At 41.5% G+C, this 25299-nt stretch overlaps 1 protein-coding gene across 2 annotated transcripts; it reads left to right on the top strand.

Annotated features, from left to right (window-relative positions):
* The first annotated feature begins 2719 nt into the window (after window positions 1-2719).
* Window positions 2720-23230, top strand: olfm1b (olfactomedin 1b). Of its 2 annotated transcripts, none has more exons than XM_034123531.1 (6): window positions 2720-3192; window positions 9410-9559; window positions 10739-10894; window positions 12969-13188; window positions 18043-18149; window positions 21653-23230. In XM_034123531.1, the coding sequence occupies exons 1-6, from the start codon at window positions 3127-3129 to the stop codon at window positions 22325-22327; spliced, it is 1374 nt and encodes a 457-aa protein (XP_033979422.1). In that variant the 5' UTR covers window positions 2720-3126; the 3' UTR covers window positions 22328-23230. The 2 variants fall into 2 exon arrangements, with proteins under 2 accessions (XP_033979422.1, XP_033979421.1); XM_034123530.1 differs by lacking the exon at window positions 2720-3192 and adding an exon at window positions 7537-8072.
* The last annotated feature ends 2069 nt before the right edge of the window (window positions 23231-25299 follow it).

Raw genomic sequence — 25299 nt, 5'->3', positions numbered from 1 at the left:
GCACAGTGTCTTTGCTTTGCCAACTCTTAATAACAGAATAGCTCCTCAAGCATGATCAAAGGCTCCACTGTGCTTAGTGGCTTCATGCTTCAGCAAAAAACTTTAATTTTGGCCCTGGTGCCAGTGAGAGGTGTCTCCTGCTGTCCAGTGTGTGGGCTGTGTACCGCTGCGCAGGGAAGGGCTCCTGCCGACAAACAAATGTTCCTCTTTGTGTCGGCAGCATTGCTCTTTCGTTACACTCAGTTCTCTTTCCACTGCCCCGTAATCAAATATTCACTGAGTGAACTGCAACTAATTCTAGTAGCACAAATAAAACACATGCATTTGTGTTTTAGTGCACCTGCCTCATGAAAAGCAGTGAGGGAGCAGTGTACTTTGACCTTCCATCCTGAAAACCTTTATCTTACTGTCAGCCTCTAAACCTTTTTGCAGTCTGACCTTGTATTCCTCTGTTGAGGACACATGAGAGTCCAAAGGAGAGAATACAAATATTAACTCCCCCTGGTTGCATTACTAAGCTGATTTATGCATCTTGGTGTCACCATAAGAGAATTTATTTGACCTGCGAGTCTGTCCACAGGCCACTGAGCTGTTAATAAAATAAAATATGGTTCAGACAGTCACAGGCAGGCAGGAGAAGAGCAGCCTCAAAACCACATGACCACCCAATTAAGAGCCTGTTGTTGACATTATTAATGGCACTGTAGTGCCCTCAGAGAGCGTATTAGTATCTCAGTAGCATTCTTCAAAACCTGACACACACACACACACATAAAATATGTATGTATGAGAGGACCAGGAATTAGAACGTTGTTTGCCTTGGCCACCTAGGTTTTAACTTCCTTTGGACCTTTGCTCACGTTGAAGTTGGGGAAGGTGAGCTATAATGGGAATTACATAAGGTCACAGGACTCCAATAAGAAGGATAAAATGCAATTTGTTCCGCTTTTACAAGTGCAACATTGTTACCATGAGGGTCAGGGGGATGTCAATACAATTCTCTGCAAGCCCTCACAGTCCTGAATAAACAATAAACAAGTATGGCATTTTGAAACATGATGTGCAACAATTTTTACTGTAATTTGTGTGCATTTTGTTGTTAACTAAGATGATGTTATGATTTATTTGTTGTTAGTATGCACGTGGACGCTTTGGACATACCTGGAGAAGGAAGAAATGGGTCTTCGGAATGATGGGAGTTAAAGACAAAAGGCGGAGACTAGTGTTGAAACTAGTGGAGAAAGGATCAAGATGCCACCTTTCCCCTCTGATTAGACGGCATGTTAAGTCAGGAAGTAACATTATTAGTGATGAGTGGAGGGCATACAGGAGAGTGCTGAGTAACATGGGGTACAACCACTACACCATAAACCACAGCAGGTGGTGTGTGAACCCCCAGACTGGCAGTTATACCCAACATAATGAAAGAGCTTGGTCGACCGACAAAGGACATGTCCGTAGACTGAGAGGAAACCCTACAGAGAGTTTGTTGGAGGAACACCTCAAGGTTCTTGAATGGTCATCTTGGCTTGGCTCTGCTCACCCTGATGGACTGCTTGGATGCTTGTTCAAGGATATACACAAAGCCTTTCCAGTCTGAGTACCATCATGTCTCACCAAGTATTTCATTTAGGTCTGAGAAAAGCTTTTATGTTTAAATATGTGTATCAGTCATACTAAACAGTCATTACTTTGAGTCCTAATTTTCTTCATGTGTGAATAAAATGTTTTGCTTGGTTCTGTTGCATCTGGTGTGTATTAGGTTAGCGTGAATGTTATAACTCATTCATAAATGGACATGTGTATTAAACTTAAAAACAACGCACCCTTTCAGTAGTTATAAATTATAGTAACTCATTAATAAATGGTGATATGTGTCACACTTTACAATAAGGCTCCCTTTTGGCAGTTATAAATATTAGTAACTCATTCATAAATGGTCATAAGAGATGCCAAGAAACATCAAGATGGAAGGGGAGGGGGAATCAACTCAGTGAACAACAGATACAAAGGATGCTGGCTGATGAAGAAGATGAAGTAAGCTAAGTAGCCAATATAAGGCTTAGCAGTACAGATACATGTGGGCTCACTATTTGGCAAGCAACCGGTCACAGTTGCCCTGTTTATCTCATGTCTTATAAAAGCTTGTTAATGATTTATAAAGTGTTCACAACCGAATTCATAAATGAATTACAAACTATCCGTAAACCCTTTATAAGGGTAGTCTTATTGTAAAGTGGTACCGTATTTATTATAAACGTAGATCAGGATGATATGAAAAATAACAAATTATTATCTATACTCATATACCAAAGTTAGGTTAAGATTCACTTTCCCCTGCAAATGAGTGTTTTTATAGTTTTGTATCACTTTTTTGTTAAATAACATGTACACTTCTACTACTGCTGATGTTGTCATTGTCCTTTTTCAAAAACAATTCTCAAAGCCCTCGAAAAAAAACGGAATTTATCCACATAAATTGCATTGTTTTAAAGATGCTAAAAATGTAAGGGGAGCAGTCTATTCTAGATAATTCTGAAAGGAATAAAGATATATTAATTGCATCATTATGTGCTGCAGTAGGCCTACAGTGTGCATGAGCCAATTAGGATGTGGGGTATATCATGCATGTCCCCTCCTGTCTGCATGCCAATTTAAATCTCCCTCCCTTGGCGATGCAACTTCCGCTTTCAGCTCCATGTACAGCGCCGTCACTCTCATTTTTTCATCGAGAGATTATACGGCAGCTTGAGGCGGGGAGGTAAACTTTTGGCAATATCAGAGTGAAGGTTCACAGCAGTGTATAGCACAGTGTTAGCGCGTCTTCATCCCGATGCTCATCACAGTCCGTCGCAGCGATAAATAAGTACGGCCACGAAGAAGAGCGCGAGAGGGGAGAGGCACCGAACACAGGCTCCCGATATAAAATGAATATGCACAGAGACGATTCCGTGAAACACAGCTGTCGCTTTCTGCTCCTGGGTTGCTGAGGGATAAAATACTTAGGAGAAAAAGAGAAAATCGAGCGACTCGCAACGCCGGGAGGACAGGACTGCTGTGCGGGGGGACGCGACGGGACTCGATCTGCATGTGAGACCGCTGGTCCTCACACACCGGAGGCAAGAGATGCAGCCTGCAAACAAGCTCATGACTCTGATTCTCCTCATCTTCATGGGCACAGAACTCACCCAAGTAGGTTTCTTTAACGCCATTTTCCTGTATTAAGAAAAGAAACTAATCTGCGGTTAATTGGCTTTCAGATACGCCGGGAGATTATCCTGTTACCTCGCATAAAGAGCCCCGGTGAATTAGCCCTCTACCCCCGTTTAAACAGATTAACGGGTGGGATTACATGATGTGGATACATTGTGTTTGACGGTAGATCAGCAGGTAGGCTATCCCCTCCACCGGGGTGACAGATATAGGGGGAATTGTGAAAGGATCTGTCAATTTCCTTATTAGCAAATGGTCGATTATTCAACTGCAGGGCTGTTCTGATACAATATGATGCCTGTAGCTTTCTACAAAAAGGCCATTGTTGAATAATGGGATGTCTTTCTGATATCAGGGCTCCACAATGTCTCAAAGAAGGTGTTTTGAGCATACTCAATGACCACACTGTGACTTATGTGAGGGGGGAAAAGAACATTTAGTCCAACAATGTAAAGCCACCCAGCTCAGCAGCAGTAAACAAATTCACTGGTCGATAAAAATGTGATGCTTTACTGGAATTAATTCCTGCTATCTGAAAGGCCAATTGACAGCAATACATATAATAGTTATTGTTGCATTAAACTGTTGCATTGATCAATTCTCACAGATGTGATGATTTAATTGCCCCTTCCTTCAACAGAGAGTCATATTTCATGGGCTTCACTCTTGTGTGAATCCAATTGTGGTTGGTAATTGGAGCCTACAAAAAATAAAAATGTGCCAGAGAGGTACTATCAATAAATGAATCTCTGTTCCCAGAGTATCTGTAATGTACTCTTCTCCAAGTGACAAACTCCATAAAATGTGTTGGAAGTGGGTAACTGCCTGCAAATCCTGCTGACCCTGATAACCAATGTGTGACACAAATATTGATGTCATTTGTTTTGCCTTGACACAAAAATGCCAGCAATTGATCCCAGTAGTGTATGATAAATGTCAGTGTGCTGAGAGGGGAACATTTTTTATTCAACAACATTCATGTGGAATTACACAGTTGTTATTACTGCTGCGTTTTGAAGCCTGTAATGTGTAAGCCTGTAATCTGAACTGGACATATAGAGTGCAGCAGCAGAGTGCACACAAATGCTGACACAATGGAACAATGGGGCTATTTGCACTGATTGATGGAAGCCATCAGTCAGAGGTAGGAAAAGAGAGCGTGTTTCATTTCGGGTTTCATGACAGTCGGGGTTCGGGTACGGCACGGCGCGGGTCAGGATCCTACGTTACAAAGACATGGTTTCTCTTATGGCCTGTGTCTTCTGTTTGAAGGTAAGTCGATACAAGTCCACAGCCTCGCCTGTCTGCTCCCTCCAAGAGAACAGAAACACAAGAGACTCTGACAGGCTCTATTTATACAGCCCCCTGCTATAGAAACCTACAGTACATCTCACTGTAGGAGGGCCAGGCCTCTCCACTCTCAGCTGGAAGACAGATATAAAAAGTGAGAGGTGTAGCCAGAGAGATAGAGAGCCTTTTAATGCCATATTACTCACAAGGAGAGGAACAAAGCTTTCCGGGCAGCATGGCCTCGACCTTTGTTGGTGAACAACGATGTCTCTTAATGACCGTGCTAACCACCTTGCTTCAAAAGTCTCACACAGTTTCAGACCGCGTGGGGGGAGCTGAGAGTGTGTTCTTAACATCTGGCTGAGGGAGCAAGGAGGGGCCTGATTAGTGGCACACTCTCCTCTTTAATTCCGCCCGCATTTATTCACCTCTATCCCCTCCGCTGAAGGATGTGGCGGCTGCCGGCAGTTCACACAGAGAAGAATAGTAAACAGATGGGCATCTGCTCCTCACCTAGTGGCTCCCCCATGGCTCCAGGCCCACATCCTAAAGCAGCTCACTGACACCTGATAACACAGATGGTGCTGCGATAGCCGGCCCTTTGACACCATGTAACCCACATGCCATAGCTCAAGCAATCATCATGCAAAGCATAACTATAAAACACCCGCACGTGGTCAGGTTTTCAATGCATACATGATTAAGTTAAGATAAACAAAATAGCTTCTAATTCCCTGGAAACAACTTCATCTGCTTTGCCAACACGTCCGTATCTCAAGTTGAAAGTATGAGGGCCCAGGTAAAGGACATTTTTTTGGAAACAGTTTAGAATTTTAATGTTAAAAAACAGAAGAATCAATCCTGTTTTATGTTAGAAGCTGAGATGGAGTTGAGCTGAATTGCAAAACGCATGGCAGCTGGGGCTGAAGCTATTTATTATTCAGTAAGGTTGGTAGAACGACGAAGCAAGTGGGGAGAGAGAAGGCGAGCAGAAGAGGAGTAGGTAGAGATAGGCTGCGTTTTGTAGTTCACTTGTGGGCTAGAAACATGATTTCTTGCTGCTTTGTGAAAATGTTTTTCACTGGATACACTGCACTGTTTCAGTTTTGTTATTGTACTAAATACATACATTCCAAAAACCTGTTAAATATAATGCAATAGAGAACAATAGCCCTGTCAGAAACACCATTTTTTGAAGCTTTTTAAAAATATATTTATGTAAAATATAATAAAGATGTGCCTGCCTGTTTTACACCTTTCACCTACCTTACATTTGTGTGCTATACGGTAAATAAATAGGTTGCACATCCAAGAAAAATATATTAACAGTTGGATCAAAAATCCAAGGCCAGAATCCAAAACATTCTTGAAAAATCAGTTTGATAGACATTAAAATAGCTGGTAGGTTGTAATCCAGTGTCTGTTTGATTCTTGCTTTTATTTTGAAGTTAGATTTTTTGAAGATAGAACATCAGGTTACAGCAACACTCCACAAGTTACATTCTCCAAATTGTATTTACATTATTATAATCAACACCTGTTTTTCACAGTCTAATTTATGCAGGGCTGTTATCTCAAACTGTATTGCATCTATGATCCAGTTTACAGAATTATAAGTGTTGTAGTGCAATTCTAATGAGTGGTTTTATTTGACAACCCTCTCCATGAATCACTCTTGATTACTCCATCTGATGATTGATTGGTTAATTGATTTTTTTTATTGAGTCAAGTGTCTTTTATTAGTGCACTTGAGGTGTTCCTGCTGATGCAGCTGTGTTAGACACTGACTTTATATCAGAGGTGGGGATCATTTGTTCCACCTCTGTTAAAACCAAATGTACAGCAGAAAACTAGCTGTACCCTTTACACGTAAGGGCATTAAAGGCCACTGCTCTGCAATGAATGGCCTGTATTAAACAGGAAGACTAGACTGGACTCTAGACAGCAGCGCCGCGGTGAGCTGACCCCTGCCGATACTTTGCACTAATCTGTGGAGCCATCACTATGTGAGCCCTCACCTCAAAGGTCATAAAGAAGTGGGGGAGATAAGAGAGGGAAAGAGACAGGGGAGAGTTATGGCGGTGCAGTGAGTGCAAACACTCCTCCATCTTTCAGTTTACCAGAAAAATGCATTATGGAGCGGACAGAAATAGCTGTGGACACAGAGCCACTCCTGGATCTGGGGACTTCATGCATCATGCAGGGCGGCAATTTAGCCCGTGGTCTGGAGCATTAGCCCCTAGGCCTGCTGATGACCCCGTCTGTGGAAATGAATTATTTGTAATGTCTCAGATATACCCAAGTATGCATCATTTGACTGCACTTGCCAATGCACAAACCCAAGTTTTAGTCTTTTAAAAATGAATGTTGTGCATAAACATGATAGCCATAGAATGTTACGCAAATGGAAATCGTCAAGTTGTCTTGTTTTAGTTACTTTCTGGAGTAATTTATCATATTTGTGCATATTTTGTGCTGTTCCTTGCATTTTAAAATCAGTTTACTGAGATTGCAGCAACACCAAAATCAGCTACACGATGGCGCCAGAGTCTCACAAATAGAAAGCTCTCTCTCAGTTTGAGCAGAAGGCATCGGGTATCCCATTAATAAAACATAACCCGAGCTGTCATTGAAATGCGAGATTCTGCACAACTGTGTGTGCATTTTGACGTGTGCACTGTGCACTGTCACACACCGCAGTTTAGTGTCAACGAATTTGAGCTGCATGCATTGATCTGGAGCTATGACAGAGAGTCCCATGTCCTTCTCGGGGCAGTGCAGAAATACATGTCACTGTCCGCTATAAATAATAACCCTGGGCTTCAGTGTGGGACGACCCCAGCCGCACTGCTCATTGTCACTCCCCCAGGGGACAGTCGGTGTCAGGCGGCTGTGGGCGAATCACGCGCAGTCCCAGAATTTACCACGAACAGACCCAAACCTGGCTGACATCATTGCGTCTGGCGATATAGATAGATCCGTAGTACCTCCCCTTTTCCTCCCTCTCATCCATTTGGAGCCGCCTTTGTGAGAAGTCAGTGGCACTTAATCACAGAGCGCACCACGGCAGGAGGCGGACCGTCGGGCGTGAACGACATAGTAACGGAGAACCGGAGAGGCAGCAGTGTGCGGGACACAACGCAGGCAGAGGAGCTATTCATAGGACGTTTCCTGCAGCTGATTTTTTCCTTTCTTTCTCTGGAGCAAGTGCTGAAGTTTTAGTCCCTGTCCCAACACCTCCACGCAGGTCGTTTCTCTCGCGTCCCACTGGCGTGCTTTGTTGGAGATGTCCAAAAAAAGACCAGCCGAGCCGGAGTCCCGGGTGAAACAGCAAGCCGCACTGGGCACCATGATTTGTTTCTCACCGGAGTCTGTAGAATGAAGACGGCTTGAAAAAAAAGTCAAATTAACGCGCAAAGATGTCGTTGCCTTTGTTGAAGATCGGCGTCGTGCTCAGCACCATGGCGATGATCACCAACTGGATGTCGCAGACCCTCCCCTCTTTGGTGGGGCTCAATACCACCAAGCTCACGGCAGCACAGGGAGGGTATCCAGACCGGAGTACAGGAGTAAGTGCGCAAGTTTGGCGTATGTCCTGCAGCTGGTTGGGTATTTCCTGAATGAATGTTGCAATTAGATTCCAATAAGAGATATGCAACACATGTGAGCTTTGGTTAATTAATAAGAGGAGAAAAATATGTCATGTGTTGCAAGAAGCATGCAGAAGTAAAAAAATATACTTGGAGAGGCATCATAGATATGGATTTGATGTGGCTCCAATGCCACTGGGCTGATGTCCTTGTCGATATGAGTAGCCTGCACTAAGTGGAAAGTTATCTGTCTTTTTTTTCCTTCTCTGGTATTAATAAGAATAAGAGATCCACGGTGGAAAATAAGGCGATTGACGTGACAAAATGTCAAGGCAGTCTTTTTTCCCCCGTCTAAATAATAGGGAGTCCTCATTCTTTCTCCCACAGCCTGTGTGAATGAGAGAGGCATTCAAAGCCAGGGTCTGTTATAGAGTCAAGAAGAAGCGTTTCTTTGTTTCTCTATGAGGCTCCCAGCATATCCTGAGCTGTCTCTGTGCCAGGATAATAATGTGAGAGATCTGTCAGGTGAACGTTTGCACTGGAATTTAGAACAATGGATGTTGAAGGCAAGTAGATAGTAAAAAACGGTGAACTGATATTGACTCCTGAATGAGATGTTTCATTTTGAGAAGATTGAAGCATTTTTACATGACTTGAGAGTTATTTCTAATCATTTTTGTCAGCAGCCAGTGAAAGAGTATTGAGTGATATCTATGCAGGAGCTTCAAAGTGATATTTCTTTGTCCTGTCAGCGCATCCTTTGGTAGAAAGCGTTGCAGCTGACTGTCAGCCGTTATTGCTCTTTTTAGATGTTGTAAAGTCACTCCTTCTCTCTAATTGACTCAATCAGCACCTCTGTCCTGTGATTTTTGTAAGCGCTGATGCAGTGATGAATATCTTTTTCTAAATGTCACTCAGTCAGTCTAACTGATCAGCAGGTTACTCACACTGGAAAAAAAAAACTCTGTCTGACGTCGTTCACATCCCTCTTTCCACACAGAGCTTTTACACAGCCTACTGAATAATGGTCCTCCGCTGTTTCGATTGGCTGCATGTTCCCTTTGTGTCGCTTCAGAGTACTCTATGTGGTGCAAAACGGGTGGAGCCTGGTAGTGTGGGGCATCCAGATGGAGATAAATGCAATGCAGCTTTAGCAGCACACACTTTACTTAATGGACAAATAGCAGCAAAGTGATCTTTGCAATTTCCTTTATAAAAGCAAGGATGTATTTTTGTACCCTTTTGGTCTTTTTCTGTTTTAGTGAGAGCTTTTTTTGATTATGTTCCTTTCTCTTTAATCACTCCCTTGTCTGCAGGTGTTGCCAGCGAACCCAGAGGATTCGTGGCAGGTGTACAGTTCAGCCCAAGATAGTGAGGGAAGGTGTGTCTGCACTGTGGTGGCGCCCCAGCAGTCCATGTGTTCTCGGGATGCGCGCACCAAACAACTGAGGCAGCTGTTAGAAAAGGTAATTACCGCTTAGCTCCTCGGCAACTCATGGCCACAGAAATCAAAGTCATACAATACCCAGAGTGGCCACCTTTACTGCTTTTACCAACAATTCTTCAAACGCCAAGACATGTGCACACACACAAGAGCTCACCAGTGTTTGTGGTCTGCCCGTCGGATAAGAATAGGAATCATGCTCTAATGAGCTCCCTAGAAACCCGACATGCATCATGGGAGGCCTCTCTCTCCCTGTGAGTTTCTATTGTAACGGCACACATCCAAAGCAACACATCTAATGATGCAACCTGCCTCAATGCAAATAAACTGGAAGATAAGGCTAACCCATTTACACAAAATGAAAACCTTTTTGAAACTAGGACGCGATTGGAGAACACAGACCTTTGCCAAGAACAATGTGCATTCATGTGCTCCTCTGATGCTCCCATTTCCCCAGTTAGGAAGTTGTTTCCATTTTACACCAGTGTGGAAATATGCTTTTATTAGTAACATGGAAACAACATGAACGATCAGAAGAAAAATATGTTGTTTTTTATCGAGTGTTTAAAACACATGCAAACACATTTCTGTGATTATTCCAGCACCACATGAATGTAGTACAAATGCCTCGCGATGGTCATTCAATTTAAAATGTGTACCCGCCCAGTGATTTGGATCTTCTCCAAAATGTAATGGGTTTATCCTTTGATCCATGCAACACTTTTCCACCAAGTTTCATTAACACCTGGTAGTAGATCTTCCAAAATCCAGCTGACAGACAAACAGCCAAACACCCCAAGCCAGAAAAATACAGAACCTTTAGGCAGAGGTAAAAAAACATTGTACCCAAAGATCGAGTTAATCTCCAAATACTAGGTGATTCACCCAAAAGAACAGACATCAACAGATATTTCCTGAATAATAGAAGATTTGCCAAGTATCTGGTATTCTGGACCAAAACTGTTTTGGAGAAACCAAATGTCTTAACAGTATGCATTCTACACTTCCACCATGTGTCTGAGGCCCCTGCCTAGTTGGCCTCATGTCAGAGTTTGTGAGTCACTGGAGGAAGAACGCCAAGCCAAAACAACATATTGACAGTCTGTTTCATTTTATCTGCATCTCATGCTCATTGCTTTATTAACTGTGATAAATAGAGATTTTTCTCATAACTCAGTCCAATGTGTCCGTCTGGCTCCAGGTCCAGAACATGACCCAGTCCATCCAGGTCCTGGACCAGCGAACCCAGAGGGACCTGCAGTATGTGGAGAAGATGGAGGTTCAGCTCCGCGGTCTGGAGACCAAGTTCAGGCAGGTGGAGGAGAACCACAAGCAGAACATCGCCAAGCAATTCAAGGTACGCAGACAGATCTTCAGCCATTGACCCAACCATCATTATTTCATAGCTGCTCTGTAGCCCCTTACCCATTCTGTGTTTGTGTGTTCCCACTGTGGAGATGTTTCAAAATAGACTCAACATACCACCATACCAAGAAATCCATAATGCATGCACAACACAAGAGATTCAATAATTGGAACCATAAATAATTAATATCCTTATTTCTCACTAACTCTCTTCTGAAAACAATGTTCTAAATCAACTTGGAAATAAGGATATTTAATAAAACTAAATTAATCGATAATGGTGAAATGTTGTACCAACAAGACATCTGCACATGGGAGACACATCCGTAATCTAATCTGATTCAAGAGTAGACACTAAACCCTTTTTTTCTTGAAGGGTTTACTGTCCAACCAAAAATAGTATAAAGCTGTTTTGCAGGTAGGGTGGGGTATCATTTGTAATGTTCTGAAACCTGCTGATTTGCCTCCTTCTCTCTTACAATCCAAAAAATAAATCCAATTAGGACCACAAATACTTAACAATATGCAGGATAATGTCTTAGATGATTTCTTGACTCGTTGACCCTTACAAATATTCAAAAATAACAGTAATTATTTTTAAATGCACAGGGTGACTTCAGCAAATGATTTGGTTTCTCTGACCAAAGCCCAAAAAAAAAGCACACCTCCACAATCGAGGAGCATTCATTGCGTAACATGGGGCACTTTTGTTTGAATTACTTAAACAGTCAACCAAGTTTTAAAAAAAATTGTTGACGATTATCTGGCTTCCATTTGTAATGGCATAATCGACTAATTGTTACAGCTTTTCATTGAACAATTTAAGTTATTGAATGTTTTCCAAATACAAGCATAGAATAAGTAAACAAGTTTACCAATTCCACGAGACATTAGATGTCACCTTTAGATACTGCAACGTTTCTGTTACTCTTTGCTACTGACACAGTTCACAAAGTACCAAAAATGCATTGCGGTTTGATACCCAGCCCCCTTTCTGCTAATCACATGAATGCATTGTTCCAGTTTCCCTGTTTTCTCACCATTAGCACGCCTCAGTGTTAGCATCATCTCACCTGCACAGAAAACATTTGTGTTATCATCAGCGCATGCTCGAAAACCTCATGCAACCATTGCCACATTCAGTGCATGTGTGCAATTCTCTGTAACATGTCTACGTGCATAATACTGTATGTGTGCGTTCGTTTGTGTGTCTTGTTAGCAAGGTTAGCAAGCTCAAGCTCCTGTCAACAGTCTGTCATTTTCTTGCTTGCAGGGCTAACTTTAAGACATGTAAAGAGAGCCACAGGGAAGAAGAGGCAGGTCAATTCCAGATTCCCCTGAACTGGGCCACAGTACTGAGAGCATTTGGGCGTCAAACAGTTAATTTACCTTTAGCACCATTAAGACTAAGAAACCCCACCCTTCTCCCAGACCACCCCACCACTGATCTCTTCCTGCATGTTACTGCTGTCAAAGTTTTCCATTTTAAAGCTTTTTTCAAACGTAAAAAAACTTTTTTTTATTATTTTGTTATAACTATTCTTTTTATAATTATTAATAATTGCTGTTATATTTATTTTATTTTTAATTTTGGCTTTTGTCTATGCATATTTGGTTATTCAACAAATCTATACGTAAAACTACAGACGTAAAATTCGAGACACTTTGTTGTGTGTGACATGTAAAAGCATGTAACCCTTAATACGATGTTGCATTTTAAACAATGATGACCAATAAAGAGCTTTCCCAATTGTTGTCGGTGTACCGAGGGCTTGCTTTTTAAACGGCTGGTCACTGCCAGGGGACGGAGCCACCTGCTCTGCTCGTACCAGCGGGCGGAGAATATTTTACGGGTTTGTTTGCTCAGACACACACCTGCACGGACAAAACACAGCTGTTCACACACAAACACTGAACACAGACACACACCGGGGGTCAGGTCAGTGAAGAGGCAGGATAGAGTCAGAGTAGCCAGGTTCAGACAGGTGTTTTTTTTTTCTTTTCTTTTTCTTTTATGGACTTTTGTCACGCATGACACTCAACCGAGCTTATTCTAATCCTTTCAGGCCATAAAAGCGAAAATGGAGGAGCTTAGACCGTTGATACCAGTGTTGGAGGAGTACAAAGCCGATGCCAAATTGGTATTGCAGTTTAAGGAGGAGGTCCAGAATCTGACGACAGTTCTAAGCGAACTTCAGGAGGAGATGGGGGCCTATGACTACGAGGAGCTCCACAACAGAGTGTCAAATCTTGAGGAGAGACTCCGAGCATGCATGCAAAAATTAGGTAGGCACAGAAAGTTGTTGGCACACACTTTGCTTCAAACATGTGCATGCACAACACACCCACTGACATGTAGTACAGCATATTGTGAGTGGACAGAAAGAAATCCTCAGGCATATTCACACGATTCAGAACTTCACAGGAACATTAAGTGTGGCTGAGATACTCTAGCACTCAAATGCACTTTACGCAGACTTATAACACAACCGCCATTCTCAATCTATGGTTTATTTGTATGAGCTCACCTTCTAACTATTAACTGTTATTGGTATACTCTAACATTTTACAACTTAACCAATAATAAAGTCCATTTAAGAGCTACAGTATGCATGTGCTCATAGAACTGGAGTTCCGTCCAGATAACGTTAACATCTTTGGTAGTTTCTCTTAACCATTAACCATACCATCAAAAAATGTATGGGTTCCAGCCCTTTAAAATGAAGATGTAATAGTTAATGAAGATTTTGGGTTACACCTCTGAAGAGCATGTGTGTAATGCAATATAAGCACATTCATAATACATTATAAGAAATGTATTTGGTTTTATAAATCTAATTATAAATGTTTATAGTCAACTTATAACAAGGTGTATTGAATATGACTGGACATAATGTATTATAAGCTCAACATTCATACACAACATTTGATCTACCATTACATAAGACTATAAAGACTAAAACAGAACTGCTCTATGTATCATAACGGTAAATAATAATATCTAACATCCACCCTTTTATGAGCTTTTAATACAATTAAAAGCACTTTTAAAGGTTATTAGCAATTGTATGACACTATTACACATTTAGAGAGACTTGATGGCTCCAAGTAAAGTGTCGACATTTAAAATATTTACAATTTTCATCAAAGGCATGTCAAATCTGTATTAGGGTTAGGGTAAGCACCATGCCAAACCTTTTATATATACATTACTTCATAAACCTTGTTATAAATTGTCATGAAGGATTATACACATGTATGATGTGTTTTATAAGCCTTATAAATGCAATATAATGTCTAATGAATGTGCTTATAATGCATTACAGACATCCACCTTATAGAAAGTGTGACTAAGACACCAGAATACACTCTGGGAATTTGCGATAGACTTGTTTCACAATTTTATGATGGTTGATAAATCAAATCCTAAATCAATGACGACAATAATCTTTAGTGACGGTCCTACAAGGCCCACCTTTTAACTCTTCATCAAATTGTGTTGTAATGTGGAAGTCTGCATCAATCTCTGGTAGCGTCACACTCCCTGTGAGAAAATAGATGGGGTGTTTAAATGCAGGTATGAGGTGTTTAACACGGTTTCACAGGTACACACACACACACACACACACACACACACACACACACACACACACACACACACACACACACACACACACACACACACACACACACACACACACACACACACACACACACACACACACACACACACACACACACACACAGCAATGGAAGCCCACAGAAAGGAGAGCTGCTGACAGCAAGTTATCTTTGCTTAGTCCCTGTCTCAGTCTCTTTCGACTTCACACCTCTGTCACAGCCCACAGTGCTAATAGATGCACACTCACACTACAGTGACTAAGATATATTACAAGAGCAGAGACACTTACACGATGCTCATCACGGGTATATTGTGTCCCTGTTTGAAATTATTCACAGTACAAGATGAGCGAAAGACATTTGGGGCAAACTCTTGCAAAGCCTACTGTTCATTTAGTGAAGCTAGTCGAGACACGGAAATTGGATTCAAGCGTGTAGAATAGATACCCTAATCTCAACTAGCACCTACTACATCTGTCATTGTTATCTAAATGTATGCACACACAATTGTTTTATAACATCATATCTGCTGTCAGTAACCCTCAGATTTGTTTGTGTTTTCACTCTCAGTTAAATGCACATGTCGCTGCTCACATCAGTGGTCAGGCTGCCAAAAGATAGGAGAGCGGGGAACTGTGGGAGTGTGTGTGTGTGTGTGTGTGTGTGTGTGTGTGTGTGTGTGTGTGTGTGTGTGTGTGTGTGTGTGTGTGTGTGTGTGTGTGTGTGTGTATGTGTGTGTGTGTGTGTGTGTGTGTGTGTGTGTGTGTGTGTGTGTGAGATCAGATGAGATAAAGGTGAGGTCACCCAGCAAGGGACTGACTCAGGCAGAACAGAGGGTGGTTATTCCTTTTATCCTCACACGATTACAGAGGCACTCATGCATAGTGCACACAAATACACTCCACTACACTCCCCTTATTGAGATTAATCTTGAGAAGGTCACTAGCCAAATTTGCATCAGAAGATCAACAACAGAGGGGGGTAAAAAAATGAAAATAAAAGAGGGCCTGGGAAATTTCATTGTTGAATAATAGATACAGCGGCAGGAGGAGTTGGTGGAAGGTGTTATAAGGGAAGGAGGAAGAGTGATAAAGTGAAGGCGAGCGGGGAAAGTGAAAGAGAGTAACTGAGGTCCCTGCAGAGCTGTCCTTCAAGATCTTTTTGTGCCGGAGAGCCTAACAGGCTGCTGGGACACAATGGCCATCGATCAAGGGGATGTGCCAGCTTGCTGGGCAATAATCAAATAAATAAATCACCCCGTGTCCTGCCCCTGCACAGAGCCTCAGGCAAATCCAGTCCCCTCACACCAAAACATTGATGAATAGAGCAGGAAAGGCAGCACATAAACACCTCTGCAGCCATCTTTCTTACCTTCCCTTTTCTCTGCATAGAATACAATGACAAGGAATAATATTGAAGCCAGATTCTCATGAAACACAATCAATATTTCCCTCTTTACGACAGTCTTTATAAGGCAACCATTTCTAATGTCCTTTTTAATTACTGATATCTTAGAACATGAAGACATCTCTACAAATAAGTCAGTGGTCAGACAAGACGTTCACACAGGTTTTAGTACCCCAAGAACTATTTCTTTATAACATTAAATATGAATGACTAAATATGCTTATATCATTTACCCACTCCACCCACTTCAAACCAGTGAGTAGAGCACATTGAAATACAGACATCTCTCAGGTGTAATAACAAAAGTGTTTTAACCTTGCCAAAATAATGTGTGAACTCCATCAGTCAGTAAGAAAATGATGCTTTTGAGCAACTTAACTATGGAGAGGCAAACATATACTTAAAAGAAAAGGAAGAAGAACGGTACAATTATTACACAAACAGTCATCGATTGACTTCTATACATTGACCTACTGGTTGTCATGGAGTAAAGATGATGGAGTAAAGTAAATGTCATTGCGTTTTGTACGGTTGGTCTAATGAACTGGAACATTTAAAGACATTAGGCTGTTTGTCAGTATTTTATGACATTTTTTAACAATCAAAAAATAACCAGAATTTGGATTTCATCCAACAAAGATATCTAATTAAAATGTTTGCTTTTGATATTTCGGGTGTACCTAGTTGGTTTTACCTCCAAATAAAGTGGTTAAGATAATCAGGTTTTTAAGTCATATCATATATTTAGAGTTGCAGTGTTCCAGATCTCATCAGTTACTTTGGTGAGTACAATGTTACCATAACTGATCAAAAAAGACAACCAAAACAAAAAAAACAAGACCTACATGAACATAAAACAAATATTCATCCACCTCAGGAATGAAGTGTTCATTCTATATATAAATCCATATATTTCAGGGTATATGTAATGTCAGCTTCCTTTGACATTGAGTTTTCCATTTGCTCTGCCCGCTGCTTCGGAGCAGGCAAATTCAGGCCAAAAGGGGATTAGACCCTGTGGGCATCTCGAGACTTGAGATCCATCAACAGGCTCCCCAGCAGCCTGCAATAGTTTGATCTAAAGATAGAGGGTACGATTAGAGAAAATAAATAAATTAATCCATGGCCAATGTATTTCTGCGCTCTGTAATCCCACTGAGGGTTACGTAAGACCCTCAGCCCCCACTAGAATAGTAGATGCTGCTGATGTGACCGTGTGTTTGTCTCTCAGCCCGATGCTGAGGTGTGATGCCCACACACACTCACAGGCACGACATATGTTGCACATGGAGACACACACACACTCATTATACTCAGTTTTCATTATGTAAGAGAAGTAGATTTGACCAGATGAGACAATGGTAAGGAGACAGATAAATAAATAAGAGTAAAAAAGAACGTCGACAAATTAAAAAGATATTTCAGAACAACAGAGAGCAAGAGAGATAATACAAACACAGAGGGATGATGAATGTTGTAGTGAGGGGTAAATGGATGCTTCACAGAGAAAGATTTTAATGGAAATTGTAAGTGAGCCACCGTCACAGTCCCACTCTTTAAATGAGCATTTCAGAACGACTCATTAGGTTCATGGAATAAAATGGATCAGTCAAAATCATCTAATTGACTTTTCTCCATGACAAACTGCCTATGCCACAACAAATGGATATACTGTAGTGCAGTGGCGAACCGTGTCTATCACAACTGGACCTTCTGTAGACACACACTCTGCCGCCGCCGCCGCCGTAGTTTGGTCAAATTCACATTATCGCCGCAATCAACACTACTTTAAAACTACATCAGCTTTAAAGCAGCAGCACACTTAAGCAGAATACAGCTTCCCTCTAATGTTCCCTCTTCCTCTCACTTTCTCACACATCCACACAGAGAGTAAAACAGCCATTAGCATGTGTGAACTGAATAATAAGCATCCTGTGAACAGAACATCACACTTTTTAAAGAGAAAAGTAGCAAGCTGGACATGGACTCTTAAAATATTCATGGAAACTCATTTGGATTTAAAGTAAACAAAAGTCAATCCCTGGTGGTACATATAAAATACCCACTTGGACGTTGCTCTGGATGTTCCCGTCTCACTTCTTTCCCTTGCAGCATGTGGCAAGCTGACGGGCATCAGTGATCCTATCACCATCAAGACGTCTGGATCTAGGTTCGGCTCCTGGATGACCGACCCTCTGGCCCCTGAAGGAGATACGCGGGTATGTTTCACAGCACACAATAAATGGGTATAGACAATGTTATGTCCTTACAGTATATAATGTTTAATGTGCAGCAGGGCATCAGACCATAAGCTCACATGGAATTTTCACCCTTTACCGATTTTTGATGAAACGGTTTCTGATTTAAATCATGAATGTAACTTTTTATTTTGTTTTGATCACGCAAAACCTTTGCAAAGCTACTTGTGTCCTGATTACTAAGACATATCTGGCAATAACATCGCTTTTCATTCACTGGAAGATTTTGACATTTTTGGGTATTTTTATTCCAGAACATCTTCTTTAGAACTCTAGTAAGAAAACATACCAAGTACACATTTAGGATTTCAAATAACTGGCTTTGTCAATCCTATATGTGTAGTTTTCTTTTGAATTCCTCCACTAGTTTATTATTTATTCAGATGTTTATTCAAATGTTTATCTCGTATAACATTATACAATGCCTTGTTTTTATTTCAGAAACACTTCAGAAACCGTTTGATTCAAAATGAATTGTCTTAATGCGTGTATTCAACTGGGGAAGTTTCATTGCCATGTTTATTTGTATATTGTTTTTCATTTTTCAGGGGGTAAACAGAGAAGTTGTCAAGTACCCAACTAATTTAAAGAAATCATACATTTTGATTTAAGTCAAATCACAAATGACTTGCTACCACATAGTTATTGGATAAATGATGAGATCCCCAAGCCAACCCTCACCCTAATCCTAGCAAAAAGTATATAAATATGTAATAAATGACTGATAGAATTGTTAAAAAGAATTGAGGTCAGTAGGTCTCGAACAATGGTTGAGAAACAATGATAGTAAACTGAATATCATTGTTTTTTTAAACAGTTGGTCAAACATCACAAGCAATTTGAGTATATACCTTTGAGCTTGGGATATTGTGAATAATTATCAGCAGATGACTCTCTCATGAGCTGCAGCAGGACATCATTTAACGAGCACACATCGAGAAAGTGAACACAATCACACTGGCTGTAAACATTTGATCCTGATGACGGTCTGTTTGTCCAAGAGACGAGCTCCTGCAGATCTGCAACAGCTTTCTGACTCTAAGTAGGAGTCGGCCTTGATCGTAGGTGAAGGTCAATTATCGCTGTGGAATTTAATAACGGTCTTTGTTAATTGGTCACTGTCCTTTTATCAGCTGATTGGGTCTGATTTCCCTCTGATTGCGGAGTGGTGCAACTGTTAGCTCAATAACAGGGTGTGCTTCCATTACCGAAACTCATTCAAATGAAATGGCAGGGATAAATCTAGAGGGGCCTAACGGGAAGATGCCAAGCAGAAGAAAGGGAAGGGAGGGAGTTGGAAATAAGGAAAGTGTACAGTAGCCTATATGTGACCCGCTCTATCGAAATCAGTTTAAAAATAAACGTGGATTTGCGTAAAAAAATAGTTTTTCGGGGTTCGAGTGTTTTGTTTGATTTTAAATAAACAAAGTCTTGGCTTTCAGAATATGACATTTTTATTTCCAAAATCACACGATTGAAGCTTGTAAAGGGAAGATGACAGCTCTCACTCGCCACTCTGCTGTTCCACAGCGCCGCTTCCCCTCCCTCCGGCTGACATTATGAATGTAAGGCGTATAGTAATCATAGATAACACGGCAGGGTCCGTGACATTTTGTTTTCATCTGATTTCAAATAAACAAAGTCTTGGCTTTCAGAATATTAAACTTGTTTCGGCAAATTCAGATGATAAATACAACTTTAAGCTTGTAACGGCATAATTACAAGCGGAGAACGGAGTAACTTAACGTCACAGCAAGCATAACAACAGCCGGTGTTTCTCGTGAGTGTTTTCCCCGGGAAACAAACACAATACACACAAACGCAAAATTACACAAACACACACACACACACACTCGCGAGCTTCCCCAAGACCAGTAATCCAAACGAAAATATCTTCCCTCTGTAGTATTTTGATCATTTGCTCCGCTAATAATCAATCAGAACCCCGAAAAACTAGTTTTTTACGCAAATCCACGTTTATTTTTAAATGAGCCGTTGCGACTTCCGACTGATTTCGATAGAGCGGGTCACATATGTCATCTACATGTCCAGCAGCTGTATGAGACACATTTATAAGAGACAGAACTCTTAATGTCAAATGGGAGGAAACAGAAAGCAAAACCAGAAGCAGTAGAGTACATTTGCAGTTTGCTTCCTTTGGCTAAATGTCATGACAACACGGGCTGTTAAATATGTATATTTTAGAAGATCCTCCGCAGCAAGTGCAAAGCATACTGCTGACTAAGATTATATTTAGCATACTTTGAAGGATACTTTATTTTGTAGAAACTAATACATTTTGAACTGAACATAACAAAGATGTGCTGCGTTATCAAAGGCAGAACAAAAAAAGTACGAGTATAATTGACGGGAGCAGACAGTTCTGCTGCATTTCCTTTTATCTTTTGGTTTCCATACCTTGGCTTTTTTTCACTGGGCCCTTGGAGGCCTGGTTCCTTGATACGAATCATTTTTTTAGTCAATCACAGCAGCTCGTGGAAGCAGGTAGAGGAAGGGTTTCAGGTGTCTCCCTGAAGTATAGTCCCTCTGAGACTAAGGAAGTGTTTGAGTTTCTAGCAGCTGCCGGCTAAGAGCTCTGCCCACCACCGCAGGGGCCAACAGGAAGCTGGGTCGAAGCAGCTGAGACGGGGCTTTTATCTGGAATGATGGGCATTATCCCTGCGGGGCTCGGCTCATGCCACCCTGGGGCTGTCATGCTGTTTGTTTTCAGAAGCTGCCGGATCCCAGCTTCCTCCGCTCCTCGACGAAGTCTCAGCACTAACCTTAGTGGGATGCTTGTTGAGGGTGTGATTTAATTTATTCTGTGTGTGTTCTGCTAAGAAGATTCAATGTAGGCAAACTGACAAAAGATGAGGATTCAAGGGCTGTGGTCGAATACGTGCTATGTGTTCTCTAAACCACTGTTCATTGACCTCGTTGGAAAACGTCATGAGGTGAAGGAAAGATATAAAGGCGGAAAAGGTCTTAGAAGAACCTGACTGATCTTACATTCATTTTCATTTATTATTTATAAAGGAACTCTATTTTTAACTCTTATAAAATGAGTACATTGACAACCTCAATGCTCTACAATCATTCCTCCTTGAAGACCCTTAAAATGTATAGATAGAGTACGATTTAACAGCAAAGACAGATGATTACAAATGGGGTGTCACATAAAATGTTGTTGCAGCAAGGAATTTTGGGCCAGCATTATCTCCTTTTCTTTGGTAAAGGGTGGTCCAGTATACCTTCCTCTCAAGGAGATAAGAAAGGACACACTGAAGCACCTTTTCTTAGAATAACAAGCTCTTATCATGGCTTCCATTTAAATACGTTGTACATCAGTTCCCTCAGCTAGAAAAAAGCCAAAAAGACTTCTCAAACTGCAGTTTAGCTTCTTCTCTGAGATGCTGCTGTGTTTGGTGTTCATTCGTCTGTCTTCCTCTGCTCCTGATGTCTAGGTCTGGTATATGGATGGCTACCACAACAATCGCTTTGTGCGGGAGTACAAGTCGATGCAGGACTTTATGACGTCGGATAACTTCACGTCCCACCGGCTGCCCCACCCGTGGTCAGGAACAGGTCAGGTGGTCTACAACGGCTCCATCTACTTCAACAAGTTCCAGAGCCACGTTATCATCAAGTTCGACTTCCGCACCTCCTCCATCAGCAAGTCCCGGCAGCTCGACTACGCTGGCTTCAACAACGCGTATCACTACGCCTGGGGCGGCCACTCCGACATCGACCTGATGGCGGACGAGGGGGGGCTGTGGGCCGTCTACGCCACCAACCAGAACGCGGGGAACATCGTCCTCAGCAAGCTGAACCCCAGCACGCTGCAGATTGTCAAAAGCTGGACCACCAACCACCCCAAAAGGAGTGCCGGCGAGTCTTTTATGATCTGTGGGACGCTCTACGTCACCAATGGCTACTCTGGAGGCACCAAGGTGTATTACGCCTACTCCACCAACTCTTCTACTTACGAGTACATCGACATTGCCTTCCAGAATAAGTACTCGCATATCTCGATGCTGGACTACAACCCGCGTGACCGAGCCCTCTACGCCTGGAACAATGGCCACCAGGTTCTCTACAATGTCACACTGTTCCACGTTATCAACTCAGAAGAACTGTAACTGCGGAAAAATGGATTACATACATAAATACATATTGTCTTTGTAGAGATCTCCCTATATACAAAAATATACCTGCGAAAGAAAAAGACTATGGCGAGACCATTCTATTTATAATATAAAATAACTTTTACTGAGAGACTGCATCAACAGTGAATGTACTGAAAATAAAAGTAAAATTAAAGTGTTTCATTCCAAAATGTGTTACAAAAAAGAATTGCTTTATCAGTTCATATCACAAAATCCTAGGTGATTGTTAATAAAACAGGACTGTTTTATATAGGTCTTAATATCACTTTGAGCATAGTAGACTTTATTTTATATCATTTTCTTAGAAGTATTTTCTTTTGGAATGAAACTCTTTAATTATTTGCCTCATAGAAAATGATTGTAAAAGTAGACTAATATATCAGATTTAAAAGAATAAGAACAGATGCCAAAAAAAAATATCATCACGCCTTTTTTTATATTTTGGAGTATCAACTCAAGCTCATTCCTGTGGCTCCGGTTCTTCTGTAGAAATCCTCCCAGCTGAACTTTATTTTGGTCAACAGGGGGTCCAGAAACGAAGACTGTGGTTAATAAACTGTTGGACCCCCGGGTCCCATGGACAGACAGAAAGGTGGGAGGTCAGTCTAGTCAGAAGACTTGATGGCCTAATGGGTGAGCTCTGTCATATCGTTTTTATCAAGTACAGTAGCAAATCAAAAGTCTGTAGAGAAACAGCAAACAACAATAACAACATCTACTAAAAGACCTGAAGGCACTGACTGTTGACAGCGCTGTTGTTTGAGATGAATTTCCTGTGTTAGTGACTATGTGTGAAAAAGGCTTTCTTTGCATGAGTGTTTTCGATCACTCCGGTCTGCTCTTCTGAATGTCTTTTGCTGTATGATACTAAAAAAAGGGGGGGGGGGGAGGGAGGGGAGGGGGGAACAAGGTGGAATACCTTTGGGATTTTGAGGATTTGCTAAGATCTTTACTTTTCTCCTGCTTCTTTATATATCCTTGTTGTTTTGTTTATTTTCTATTTCTTTGCAATTATTTTCCTTTTGAATGTTCTTGTATCACTGTAACTGTTGCCACTGGTTTTGCGTCTTTGTATTTGTTTATTTGGACTGCGTGGGATGAATCTATCTAGCTCACATCTCAGAAGTAAAAAAAACAAAACAGAATGTATCGAGTATTGCATCCTGGGAACCTGGTCCTCCTATATTCAACTCACTTCATGCGCCTATAGTAGGGAGAGCTTTTTTTTATTTATAGAGGATAACCCTGTCTCATGTCATGTTTCCCCCCACTGCTAGTGAAGGATAATGCTGTTTTAATGTATACCCTTGCAGAGGACAAAAGCTTTTCACTCTTTTTGCGCTTTGCTGGACATAATGTTGTATCTAAGATGAGATAGTTAATGATTCGTGTCAATAAAACAGAGAAATCTGCTGCTCGGATTGTTGCCTTAGAAAAGCTACAAGCTGCCATGTGACTGCACACTTAGTGAAAAGTTGTTCATATGGAGATCACTTAAGCATCCAAGCTAAGGCTCCTATTTCCTGCCTTTTGTGTCATCCGCCATTAAGATTGCAGAGAGCTGATGTTCTTTTGTAGAATTGGTGGAAAAGAGTAACCCTAACCCTATAGCCAGGGGTGCACATAACTGGTACGCAGGTACGCATGCGCGGCACAAATCTAAATCAAGTTCCTTCCCATCGACAAACAATAAATATCAAACATTTTAAGGTTTTATTGGTTGCTAAAAAGAAGTGAAAACATAGCCCACACTATTGATTCATATTCAGATGACGTCTCGGCCCTCAGGCCTTCTGCAAGAAAAACAATGTTTCAGTTGCTAAACAAGTCTTCTAAACTGCGAGGCATTTATGTCATCATCTAAAAGTATTATGACTTGAAAGAACCCTTTGTGTGTTTGCCTCACTTGACATTTCTTTTGTACGTTGTGATCTCTTCTTACTAATGCAAAATTGTCCACTTTTTGTTCACTCAACAATTTTCTCTCCTTCTTTGATCTTAACTCAATTTCCTTCAACGCCTCTCCAGCCCTTTTTTCCCCTCTCTTATCCTCCAGCCAGTCTATCTTTCCCGCTCTTGGTTGCTCCCACTCCCTCACTGCCTCTTAGTCCTCTGATGTTTCAATCGATGAATAAATGATTGCTTCTATTTTCACTCAGAGTGCTTGGCCAACACAGGCTGCTTTGCTCCCCAGAAAGAGATAGAGATAGGATTTGGGAGACAGACAGGCAGGGAAAAAAAGCACACAGAGAGAAACACGTTCGGCGGAAGGTCTCGAAGCGTATGGCATGAGGAGCTGTCAGTCAGGAGTTGAATACATTTGCATCTTAAAGCGGTGATTGGCGCATCAAGAGACATAGCAGCACTCGTTCTAGTCCCAGTCCCCCACACCCCCGTCACACGCACACACTTGTGATCCTGACAGTTGCATCTCATTTCATCATTTTGAACGTTGCATCTCTTTTTTCATTTCTGCACCAATGTCTTGTTTACTCCAGACTAGGTGCACTCGTGTTATTATCTCATGCACCCTTGCCCTCTAAATGCCAGGACCACTGCAGCAGCACTTCTGGGAGAAAAGGACGGACACAGTGAGAGTTTGACCTTGCTTTGGCCAGCTGTAAGGTCCATCCTTCCCGCAAGGACAAAAGCCACTTATCAGTGATAGAAAGCTAAGCGCGTATGTGCCAACAGGAGGGTTGCAGAAATGTTGCATAGCACTGCAGTTTACAAGTTATACTGCTGCAGGAAAAGTGATGGCATGTTGTCATGATTGTAGACGTTTCCTGACACCCTCTTATATCATTTCCTTTGAGACTGACTCTCAGGTGTCGATGGCCTCTTTGTACATTTGAAGGTTGGCTTATGTATCCTTGAGAAGTTTGACACTGGCATTAAAGCAGCTGACACAAACTGTTATTTCAAAATCCCCATGACTTATCTCT

The sequence above is a fragment of the Trematomus bernacchii genome, unplaced genomic scaffold (genome assembly GCF_902827165.1).
Source record: "Trematomus bernacchii unplaced genomic scaffold, fTreBer1.1, whole genome shotgun sequence".
Classification (NCBI taxonomy): Eukaryota; Metazoa; Chordata; class Actinopteri; order Perciformes; family Nototheniidae; genus Trematomus; species Trematomus bernacchii.
Note: the sequence above shows the minus strand (reverse complement) of the source record. Positions and strands in the feature narration are given on the sequence as shown.

Bases quoted from the DNA above. Each gene is read 5' to 3' on its own strand.
- olfm1b (XM_034123530.1), top strand. From the start codon at position 7,923: ATGTCGTTGCCTTTGTTGAAGATCGGCGTCGTGCTCAGCACCATGGCG. The intron at 10,895-12,968 runs GTACGCAGACAG...TAATCCTTTCAG, and splicing joins ACATCGCCAAGCAATTCAAG to GCCATAAAAGCGAAAATGGA. The intron at 13,189-18,042 runs GTAGGCACAGAA...TTTCCCTTGCAG, and splicing joins AGCATGCATGCAAAAATTAG to CATGTGGCAAGCTGACGGGC.